This window comes from Oncorhynchus nerka, unplaced genomic scaffold (genome assembly GCF_034236695.1).
Source record: "Oncorhynchus nerka isolate Pitt River unplaced genomic scaffold, Oner_Uvic_2.0 unplaced_scaffold_1877, whole genome shotgun sequence".
Classification (NCBI taxonomy): domain Eukaryota; kingdom Metazoa; phylum Chordata; class Actinopteri; order Salmoniformes; family Salmonidae; genus Oncorhynchus; species Oncorhynchus nerka.
In genome coordinates, this window is record NW_027039447.1 from 8258 (window position 1) to 20000 (window position 11743).

At 47.2% G+C, this 11743-nt stretch overlaps 1 protein-coding gene across 1 annotated transcript in view; it reads left to right on the forward strand.

Moving 5' to 3' along the window:
- Positions 1-527: 527 nt before the first annotated feature.
- Positions 528-11743, forward strand: part of LOC115120344 (protein NEL-like) — a gene marked incomplete at its 5' end in the record, with an annotated part of 15713 nt that continues 4497 nt past the window's right edge. Inside the window, 3 exons of the mRNA XM_065014960.1 lie at positions 528-668; positions 2095-2288; positions 2505-2681. Of these exons, the coding sequence (XP_064871032.1) occupies positions 528-668; positions 2095-2288; positions 2505-2681 (512 nt within the window). The remainder of the gene's footprint in view (positions 669-2094; positions 2289-2504; positions 2682-11743) is intronic.

Sequence of the window (11743 nt, forward strand, 5' to 3'; positions counted from 1 at the left end):
ACCCCACCAACCACCTTACCAACCACCCCACCAACCACCTTACCAACCACCCCACCAACCACCTTACCAACCACCCCACCAACCACCTTACCAACCACCTCACCAGCCACCTTACCAGCCACCTTACCAACCACCCCACCAACCACCCCACCAACCACCCCACCAGCCACCCCACCAACCACCTCACCAGCCACCTCACCAACCACCCCACCAACCACCTCACCAACCACCCCACCAGCCACCTCACCAACCACCTCACCAACCACCCCACCAGCCAATTGTAAAGGAGATAATGGGCCTCTGAAATGGCTTAGTGTTTGATGTTTTAAACTGTAATGGGAATAAAACCCATCCTCGGGATGTGCCACTGCTACTATAACAGAAGCCTGGCTGTGTAGTTGACATTTGCATACCTCAAATGCAAAGATGAATGCATTAGGCCCAGCTGTGTTTAACAAGCCTGAAACTGAAACATCTGTGTGAGCGGGGTTGTGTGTGTTTGTGTCTGTGTGTGTGTGTCTCACCAGACATTGATGAGTGTACCGATGGCTTCGTGGAGTGTGATAGCAGAGCCATCTGTGTTAACCTGCCTGGCTGGTACCACTGTGAGTGTCGGGACGGCTACCATGACAACGGGATGTTCTCAGCCAATGGGGAGTCCTGTGAAGGTAAGTTGGGGGTCTAGACTCACCTGTATGAGCACAGTACTGGTATGCACAAGGATCTTAGGTGCTGGAATTATTATACAAACACATATCTCACCCATTACTATTTTCCCTCTGGAATTCAACTGTATTTGTTTGTTGACTTCATACACTAACCTGTAGTCTGTCTGTCCCTCCTTCATACACTAACCTGTAGTCTGTCTCTCCTCCTTCATACACTAACCTGTAGTCTGTCTGTCCCTCCTCCTTCATACACTAACCTGTAGTCTGTCTGTCCCTCCTCCTTCATACACTAACCTGTAGTCTGTCTGTCCCTCCTCCTTCATACACTAACCTGTAGCCTGTATGTCCCTCCTCCTTCATACACTAACCTGTAGCCTGTATGTCCCTCCTCCTTCATACACTAACCTGTAGCCTGTATGTCCCTCCTCCTTCATACACTAACCTGTAGTCTGTCTGTCCCTCCTCCTTCATACACTAACCTGTAGTCTGTCTGTCCCTCCTCCTTCATACACTAACCTGTAGTCTGTCTGTCCCTCCTCCTTCATACACTAACCTGTAGTCTGTCTGCCCCTCCTTCATACACTAACCTGTAGTCTGTCTGTCCCTCCTCCTTCATACACTAACCTGTAGTCTGTCTGTCCCTCCTCCTTCATACACTAACCTGTAGTCTGTCTGTCTCTCCTCCTTCATACACTAACCTGTAGTCTGTCTGTCCTTCCTCCTTCATACACTAACCTGTAGTCTGTCTGTCTTCCTCCTTCATACACTAACCTGTAGTCTGTCTGTCTCTCCTCCTTCATACACTAACCTGTAGTCTGTCTGTCCCTCCTCCTTCATACACTAACCTGTAGTCTGTCTGTCCCTCCTCCTTCATACACTAACCTGTAGTCTGTCTGTCCCTCCTCCTTCATACACTAACCTGTAGTCTGTCTGTCCCTCCTTCATACACTAACCTGTAGTCTGTCTGTCCCTCCTCCTTCATACACTAACCTGTAGTCTGTCTGTCCCCCTCCTCCTTCATACACTAACCTGTAGTCTGTCTGTCCCTCCTCCTTCATACACTAACCTGTAGTCTGTCTGTCCCTCCTCCTTCATACAGTAACCTGTAGTCTGTCTGTCCCTCCTCCTTCATACACTAACCTGTAGTCTGTCTGTCCCTCCTCCTTCATACACTAACCTGTAGTCTGTCTGTCCCTCCTCCTTCATACACTAACCTGTAGCCTGTATGTCCCTCCTCCTTCATACACTAACCTGTAGTCTGTCTGTCCCTCCTTCATACACTAACCTGTAGTCTGTCTGTCCCTCCTCCTTCATACACTAACCTGTAGTCTGTCTGTCCCTCCTCCTTCATACACTAACCTGTAGTCTGTCTGTCCCTCCTCCTTCATACACTAACCTGTAGTCTGTCTGTCCCTCCTCTCTGCAGATATAGATGAGTGTGCGACAGAAAGACACAGCTGTGCTAACGATACGGTGTGTTTCAACGTGGACGGAGGCTACGACTGCAGGTGCCCTCACGGCAAGAACTGCACCGGGGACTGTAACCATGACAACAAGCACAAACACAACGGGCAGATCTGGGTGCTGGACAACGACAGGTGCTCCGTCTGCTCCTGCCAGGTGAGTGATGTACTGTAGAACCTCCTGGGGAATCATGGGAATTGGAGTCTTTTGGAAAAAGAGTTTCCAATCAGAGTTTTATATTGCAGTAATAATCTAATGTTAAATCTAACATGTCAAAATATAGATCTGAAAGGAAAAGCTTAGTCTGACTCATTCTCTCTCTTTCTCTCTCTCTCTCTCTCTCTCTCTCTCTCTCTCCCCTCACCCCTACAGTCTGGTCTGGTGATGTGTCGTAGGATGGTGTGTGACTGTGAGTCCACCACAGCCGACCTGTTCTGCTGTCCAGAGTGTAACCCCGGCCTCAGCAGCCAGTGTCTGCACCAGAACAGACTCATTACATACAGCAGTGGAGACACCTGGGTGGACAACTGCCAGCAGTGCCAGTGTATGGTGAGTTGGCATCGACAGACACTGTAGAGAGATGTGGAGGATAGTACCAGTACATACTGAGTTACTGGGGTAGTGGAGGATAGTACCAGTACATACTGAGTTACTGGGGTAGTGGAGGATAGTACCAGTACATACTGAGTTACTGGGGTAGTGGAGGATAGTACCAGTACATACTGAGTTACTGGGGTAGTGGAGGATAGTACCAGTACATACTGAGTTACTGGGGTAGTGGAGGATAGTACCAGTACATACTGAGTTACTGGGGTAGTGGAGGATAGTACCAGTACATACTGAATTACTGGGGTAGTGGAGGAAAGTACCAGTACATACTGAGTTACTGGGGTAGTGATGGATAGTACTAGTACATACTGAGTTACTGGGGTAGTGGAGGATAGTACCAGTACATACTGAGTTACTGGGGTAGTGATGGATAGTACCAGTACATACTGAGTTACTGGGGTAGTGGAGGATAGTACCAGTACATACTGAGTTACTGGGGTAGTGATGGATAGTACCAGTACATACTGAGTTACTGGGGTAGTGGAGGATAGTACCAGTACATACTGAGTTACTGGGATAGTGGAGGATAGTACCAGTACATACTGAGTTACTGTGGTAGTGATGGATAGTACCAGTACATACTGAGTTACTGGGATAGTGGAGGATAGTACCAGTACATACTGAGTTACTGGGGTAGTGGATGATAGTACCAGTACATACTGAGTTACTGGGGTAGTGGAGGATAGTACCAGTACATACTGAGTTACTGGGGTAGTGGAGGATAGTACCAGTACATACTGAGTTACTGGGGTAGTGATGGATAGTACCAGTACATACTGAGTTACTGGGGTAGTGGAGGATAGTACCAGTACATACTGAGTTACTGGGATAGTGGAGGATAGTACCAGTACATACTGAGTTACTGTGGTAGTGATGGATAGTACCAGTACATACTGAGTTACTGGGATAGTGGAGGATAGTACCAGTACATAGTGAGTTACTGGGATAGTGGAGGATAGTACCAGTACATACTGAGTTACTGGGATAGTGGAGGATAGTACCAGTACATACTGAGTTACTGGGGTAGTGGAGGATAGTACCAGTACATACTGAGTTACTGGATTAGTGGAGGATAGTACCAGTACATACTGAGTTACTGGGATAGTGGAGGATAGTACCAGTACATACTGAGTTACTGGGGTAGTGGAGGATAGTACCAGTACATACTGAGTTACTGTGGTAGTGGAGGATAGTACCAGTACATAGTGAGTTACTGGGGTAGTGGAGGATAGTACCAGTACATAGTGAGTTACTGGGGTAGTGGAGGATAGTACCAGTACATACTGAGTTACTGGGGTAGTGGAGGATAGTACCAGTACATACTGAGTTACTGGGGTAGTGGAGGATAGTACCAGTACATACTGAGTTACTGGGGTAGTGGAGGATAGTACCAGTACATACTGAGTTACTGGGGTAGTGATGGATAGTACCAGTACATACTGAGTTACTGGGTTAGTGGAGGATAGTACCAGTACATACTGAGTTACTGGGGTAGTGGAGGATAGTACCAGTACATACTGAGTTACTGGGATAGTGATGGATAGTACCAGTACATACTGAGTTACTGGGTTAGTGGAGGATAGTACCAGTACATACTGAGTTACTGGGGTAGTGGAGGATAGTACCAGTACATACTGAGTTACTGTGGTAGTGGAGGATAGTACCAGTACATAGTGAGTTACTGGGGTAGTGGAGGATAGTACCAGTACATACTGAGTTACTGGGGTAGTGGAGGATAGTACCAGTACATACTGAGTTACTGGGGTAGTGGAGGATAGTACCAGTACATACTGAGTTACTGTGGTAGTGGAGGATAGTACCAGTACATACTGAGTTACTGGGGTAGTGGAGGATAGTACCAGTACATACTGAGTTACTGTGGTAGTGGAGGATAGTACCAGTACATAGTGAGTTACTGGGGTAGTGGAGGATAGTACCAGTACATACTGAGTTACTGGGGTAGTGGAGGATAGTACCAGTACATACTGAGTTACTGGGGTAGTGGAGGATAGTACCAGTACATACTGAGTTACTGGGGTAGTGATGGATAGTACCAGTACATACTGAGTTACTGGGTTAGTGGAGGATAGTACCAGTACATACTGAGTTACTGGGGTAGTGGAGGATCAGACCAGTCAGTACTGTTCAGACCAGGTTAGTAATGTTCAGACCAGGCTAGTAATGTCAGACCAGACTAGTTACTGTGGACCAGGCTAGTAGTGTTCAGACCAGGCTAGTAATGTTCAGACCAGGCTAGTAGTGTTCAGACCAGGCTAGTAGTGTTTAAACCAGGCTAGTAGAACATTTGCCCAACTACCCCACCAGCTAGAGAATCTCTGTTTTTTAAAATATCATGTACCAGATTTCGGTACTGCATGTTTGGTAGGCTAATACCATGCCAGTATATGAACCCTCAGCAGGCCCAGTGCCCGTAGAGTAGACGCTGATTAGTTTTCAGTGACATACTGTATGGAGGAGAAAGAGGTAGACCCAGAATGTGGCTCTTGAGAAGCCTGAGTGCGTCAGTGCTGTGGGTATACAGACTGGACTGGACTGGATGCTTCTGTCTTGTTGTCGTGAGACAAGGAATTTAAAGTCTACCAATCCCAATTGAATCATAAAAGTTCAGCGAACATATGGCAGTAAATCTCTCTGTGCTATCGACCGGTGCCAAGCCTGCCTCTCTGCCTTTCTGCATGTCTCTCTCTCTCTTTCTCCTTTCTCACTCTCTGCCTTTCTCTGTCTCTCTCTGCCTTTCTCTCTGCCTTTCTCTGTCTCCCTCTGCCTCTCTGCATGTCTCTCTCTCTCTTTCTATCTCTATTTTTCCTTTCTCACTCTCTGCCTTTCTCTGTCTCTCTCTGCCTTTCTCTCTCCCTCTGCCTTTCTGAATGTCTCTCTCTGAGTTCTCTGTCTCTCTCTGCCTGCCTCTCTGCCTTACTGCATGTCTCTCTCTCTCTCTCTTTCTATCTTTCTTTCTCCTTTCTCACTCTCTGCCTTTCTCTGTCTCTCTCTGCCTTTTCTCTCTGCCTTTCTGCATGTATCTCTCTCTCTTTCTATCTCTCTTTCTCCTTTCTCTTTCTGTCTTTCTCTGTCTCTCTCTGCATTTTTCTCTGCCTTTCTCTGTCTGCCTTTCTCTCTGCCTTTCTCTTCTCTCTGCCTTTCTCTCTGGTCTCTCTTTCTGGATTTTTATCTGCCTTTCTCTGTCTCTTTCTGCCTTTCTCTCTGCCTTTTCTCTGTCTTTCTCTTTCTCTCTGCCTTTCTCTCTGCCTTTCTCTGTCTCTAGTGCCTTTCTCTCTGTCTCTCTCTCTCTCTCTCTGAGTTCTCTGCCTTTCTCTCTGCCTTTCTCTGTCTCTTTCTGAGTTTCTCTGTCTCTCTCTCTGCCTTTCTCTCTGCCTTACTCTGTCTCTCTCTGCCTTTCTCTCTGCCTTTCTCTGTCTCTCTGTGCCTTTCTCTCTGCCTTTCTGCCTTTCTCTCTGCCTTTCTCTCTGCCTTTCTCTGTCTCTTTCTGCCTTTCTCTCTCTGCCTTTCTCTCTGCCTTTCTTCTCTCTGTCTCTCAGTGCCTTTCTCTGTCTCTCTCTGCCTTTCTCTCTGTTTCTCTGTAGTGGTCTCTCTCTGCCTTTCTCTCTGCCTTTCTCTGTCTCTCTCTCTGCCTTTTCTCTGCCTTTCTCTGTCTCTCTGCCTTTCTCTCTTCCTTTTCTCTCTGCCTTTCTCTGTCTCTCTGTGCCTTTTCAGACCAGGCTGCCTTTCTCTCTGCCTTTCTCTGTCTTCTGTGCCTTTCTCTCTGTCTTTCTCTCTCTCTGCCTTTCTCTCTGCCTTTCTGTCTCTCTGTGCCTTTCTCTCTGTCTTTTTCTCTCTCTCTCTGCCTTTATCTCTTTTTTCTCTCTGTGCCTTTCTCTCTGCCTTTCTCTGTCTCTTCTGCCTCTCTCTGCCTCTGAACCTTTCTCTCTGCCTTTCTCTGTCTCTCTGTGCCTTTCACTCTGTTCTCTTTCTGCCTTTCTCCCTGCCTTTCTCTGCCTTTCTCTGTCTCTCTGTGCCTTTCTCTCTGTCTTCTCTCTGACTTTCTCATGCCTTCTCTCTGCCTTTTCTCTGTCTCTGCCTTTCTCTCTTCTGAATTCTCTGTCTTTCTCTTTCCCTTCTCTGCCTAAAGTTCTGCCTTACTGCTGTCTCTCTCTCTTTCTCTCTCTCTTTCTCCTTTCTCACTCTCTGCCTTTCTCTGTCTCTCTCTGCCTTTCTCTCTGTCTTTCTCTGTATCTCTCTCTCTCTGCCTTTCTGCCTTCTCTCTCTGCCTTTTTCTCTCTGTCTCTCTTGCATTTTTCTCTGCCTTTCTCTGTCTCTCTCTGCCTTTCTCTCTGTCTTTTCTCTCTTTCTGCCTTTCTCTCTGCCTTTCTCTGTCTCTTTCTGCCTTCTCTCTGCCTTCTCTCTCTCTCTGCCTTTCTCTCTGTCTCTCTCTCTCTGCCTTTTCTCTGCCTTTCTCTGTCTCTCTGTGCCTTTCTCTGTCTCTCTCTCTCTCTCTCTCTGCCTTTCTCTCTGCCTTTCTCTCTCTTTGCCTTTCTCTGTCTCTTTCTCTTTCTCTCTGCCTTTCTCTGTCTCTCTCTGCTGTCTTTCTCTCTGCTCTTTCTGCCTTTCTCTCTGCCTTTCTCTCTGCCTTTCTCTGTCTCTTTCTGCCTTTTCTCTGCCTTTCTCTGTCTATTTCTGCCTTTCTCTCTGCCTTTCTCTCTCTCTCTGCCTTTCTCTCTGTCTTTCTCTTCTGCCTTTCTCTCTGCCTTTCTCTGTCTCTTTCTGCCTTTCTCTCTGCCTTTTCTCTGTCTCTCTCTCTGCCTTTCTCTCTGTCTTTCTCTGTCTCTGCCTTCTCTGCCTTTCTCTCTGTCTTTCTCTGCTTTTCTCTCTCTCTCTGTGCCTTTCTCTCTGTCTCTCTCTTCTCTGCCTTTCTCTCTCTCTGCCTTTCTCTCTGCCTTCTCTCTGTGCCTTTCTCTGTCTCTTTCTGCCCTCTCTGCCTTTCTCTGTCTCTTCTGTCTCTCTGCCTTTCTCTCTCTCTTTCTCTGCCTTTCTCTCTCTGCTCTTTCTCTCTGCCTTTCTCTGTCTCTCTCTTTCTTTCTCTGTCTTCTCTCTCTTCTCTCTCTGCCTTTCTCTCTGCCTTTTTCTCTCTGCCTTTCTCTCTGCCTTTCTCTGTCTTTCTCTGTCTCTCTTCTGCCTTTCTCTCTGCCTTTCTCTGTCTCTTTCTGCCTTTCTCTCTGCCTTTTCTCTGTCTCTCTGTGCCTTTCTCTGTCTTTATCGCTCTCTCTGCCTTTCTCTCTGCCTTTCTCTGTCTCTCTGTGCCTTTCTCTCTGTTCTCTCTCTCTCTGCCTTTCTCTCTGCCTTTCTCTGTCTCTCTGTGCCTTTCTCTCTCTTTCTCTGTCTCTCTCTGCCTTTCTCTCTTCCTTTCTCTCTGCCTTTCTCTGTCTCTCTGTGCCTTTCTCTGTCTTTCTCTCTCTCTCTGCCTTCTCCCTGCCTTTCTCTCTGACTTTCTCTGTCTCTCTGTGCCTTTCTCTCTGTCTTTCTCTCTCTCTCTGCCTTTCTCTCTGCCTTTCTCTGTCTCTCTGTGCCTTTCTCTCTGTCTTTTCTCTCTCTCTCTCTGCCTTTATCTCTGCCTTTCTCTGTCTCTCTGTGCCTTTCTCTCTGCCTTTCTCTGTCTCTCTCTGCCTTTCTCTCTGCCTTTCTCTCTTCCTTTCTCTCTGCCTTTCTCTGTCTCTCTGTGCCTTTCACTCTGTCTTTCTCTCTCTCTCTGCCTTTCTCCTGCCTTTCTCTCTGCCTTTCTCTGTCTCTCTGTGCCTTTCTCTCTGCCTTTCTCTCTCCCTCTGCCTTTCTGCATGTCTCTCTCTCTTTCTATCTCTCTTTCTCCTTTCTCACTCTCTGCCTTTCTCTCTGCCTCTCTCTGCCTTTCTCTCTCCCTCTGCCTTTCTGCATGTCTCTCTCTCTCTTTCTCTGTCTCTCTCTGCCTGCCTCTCTGCCTTACTGCATGTCTCTCTCTCTCTCTTTCTATCTCTCTTTCTCCTTTCTCACTCTCTGCCTTTCTCTGTCTCTCTCTGCCTTTCTCTCTGACTTTCTGCATGTATCTCTCTCTCTTTCTATCTCTCTTTCTCCTTTCTCACTCTCTGCCTTTCTCTGTCTCTTTCTGCCTTTCTCTGTCTCTCTCTGCATTTTTCTCTGCCTTTCTCTGTCTCTCTGCCTTTCTCTCTGTCTTTCTCTCTCTTTCTGCCTTTCTCTCGGCCTTTCTCTGTCTCTTTCTGCCTTTCTCTCTGCCTTTCTCTGTCTCTCTCTGCCTTTCTCTCTGTCTTTTCTCTCTCTCTGCCTTTCTCTCTGCCTTTCTCTGTCTCTCTGTGCCTTTCTCTCTGTATTTCTCTCTCTCTCTCTCTGCCTTTCTCTCTGCCTTTCTCTGTCTCTTTCTGCCTTTCTCTGTCTCTTTCTGCCTTTCTCTCTGCCTTTCTCTGTCTCTCTCTGCCTTTCTCTCTGTCTTTCTCTCTCTTTCTGCCTTTCTCTCTGCCTTTCTCTCTGCCTTTCTCTGTCTCTTTCTGCCTTTCTCTCTGCCTTTCTCTGTCTATTTCTGCCTTTCTCTCTGCCTTTCTCTGTCTCTCTCTGCCTTTCTCTCTGTCTTTCTCTCTCTTTCTGCCTTTCCCTCTGCCTTTCTCTGTCTCTTTCTGCCTTTCTCTCTGCCTTTCTCTGCCTTTCTCTCTGTCTTTCTCTCTCTCTCAGCCTTTCTCTCTGCCTTTCTCTGTCTCTTTCTGCCTTTCTCTCTGCCTTTCTCTCTGTCTTTCTCTCTCTCTCTGCCTTTCTCTCTGCCTTTCTCTGTCTCTCTGTGCCTTTCTCTCTGTCTTTCTCTCTCTCTCTGCCTTTCTCTCTGCCTTTCTCTGTCTCTCTGTGCCTTTCTCTCTGTCTTTCTCTCTCTTTCTGCCTTTCTCTCTGCCTTTCTCTCTGCCTTTCTCTGTCTCTTTCTGCCTTTCTCTCTGCCTTTCTCTGTCTATTTCTGCCTTTCTCTCTGCCTTTCTCTGTCTCTCTCTGCCTTTCTCTCTGTCTTTCTCTCTCTTTCTGCCTTTCCCTCTGCCTTTCTCTGTCTCTTTCTGCCTTTCTCTCTGTCTTTCTCTGCCTTTCTCTCTGTCTTTCTCTCTCTCTCTGCCTTTCTCTCTGCCTTTCTCTGTCTCTTTCTGCCTTTCTCTCTGCCTTTCTCTCTGTCTTTCTCTCTCTCTCTGCCTTTCTCTCTGCCTTTCTCTGTCTCTCTGTGCCTTTCTCTCTGTCTTTCTCTCTCTCTGCCTTTCTCTCTGCCTTTCTCTGTCTCTCTGTGCCTTTCTCTCTGTCTTTCTCTCTCTCTCTGCCTTTCTCTCTGCCTTTCTCTGTCTCTCTGTGCCTTTCTCTCTGCCTTTCTCTGTCTCTCTCTGCCTTTCTCTCTTCCTTTCTCTCTGCCTTTCTCTGTCTCTCTCTCTTTCTCTCTTCCTTTCTCTCTGCCTTTCACTGTGTCTTTGTCTCTCTCTCTGCCTTTCTCCCTGCCTTTCTCTGTCTCTCTGTGCCTTTCTCTCTGCCTTTCTCTCTGCCTTTCTCTGTCTCTCTCTGCCTTTCTCTCTGTCTTTCTCTCTCTCTCTGCCTTTCTCTCTGCCTTTCTCTGTCTCTCTGTGCCTTTCTCTCTGTCTTTCTCTGTCTCTCTGCCTTTCTCTCTGCCTTTCTCTGTCTCTCTGTGCCTTTCTCTCTGCCTTTCTCTGTCTCTCTGTGCCTTTCTCTCTGCCTTTCTCTGTCTCTCTGTGCCTTTCTCTCTGTCTTTCTCTCTCTCTGCCTTTCTCTCTGCCTTTCTCTGTCTCTCTGTGCCTTTCTCTCTGTCTTTCTCTGTCTCTCTGCCTTTCTCTCTGCCTTTCTCTGTCTCTCTGTGCCTTTCTCTCTGCCTTTCTCTGTCTCTCTGTGCCTTTCTCTCTGCCTTTCTCTGTCTTTCTCTCTCTCTCTGCCTTTCTCTCTGCCTTTCTCTGTCTCTCTGTGCCTTTCTCTCTGTGCCTTTCTCTCTGCCTTTCTCTCTGCCTTTCTCTGTCTCTCTGTGCCTTTCTCTCTGCCTTTCTCTGTCTCTCTCTGCCTTTCTCTGTCTCTCTGTGCCTTTATCTCTGCCTTTCTCTGTCTCTCTCTGCCTTTCTCTCTGTCTTTCTCTCTCGCACTCTGCCTTTCTCTGTCTGTCTGTGCCCTTCTCTCTGCCTTTCTCCCTGTCTTTCTCCCTCTCTGTCAAACTCAAGCTGCTTCATTGCTATGAAAACCGTTGCGTCAATATTGCCAAAGCAACAATGTAGACAACAATGTTTACAACAATGTAGACAGCAATGTTTACAACAAGAGAGAGACACACAGAGAGAGAGACACAGAGGTGGAGACACACAGAGAGAGAGAGAGAGAGAGAGAGAGAGAGAGAGAGAGAGAGAGAGGGGGGGGGAGAGGGAGGGAGAGGGAGGGAGAGAGAGAGAGGGAGAGAGAGGGAGAGAGAGAGACAGAGAGAGAGAGACAGAGAGACTGTTCCTTCCGAGCAGCTGGAGTCTTCCTTTCCCTCTCAGCCTAGTTAATTCATCCATTCTCTGAGGGCTCACTTCACATTTAAATGTTAAATTGAACCTTTATTTGACTAGGCAAGTCAGTTAAGAACAAATTCTTATTTACAATGACGGCCTATCCCGGCCAAACCCGGAAGATGCTGTGCCAATTTTGCGCTACTCTATGGGACTCCCAATCACGGCCGTATGTGATACATCCTGGATTTTGAACCAGGGACTGTAGTGACGCCTATTGCATTTTAGATCACCTTAAGATGCTCCCATGGATAGTTCACTTCATCTGCAAACACATTATCAACCAAGTTGTGGGGCTCTGATGAATAATGTCCAAATGGTTTGGATTATATAGCTACATTTATAAACTCGGTGGTTCGAGCCCTGAATGCTAATTGCTTTCAGCCATGGTATATCAGACCGTATACCACGGGTATGACAAAATATAAACTAATTATT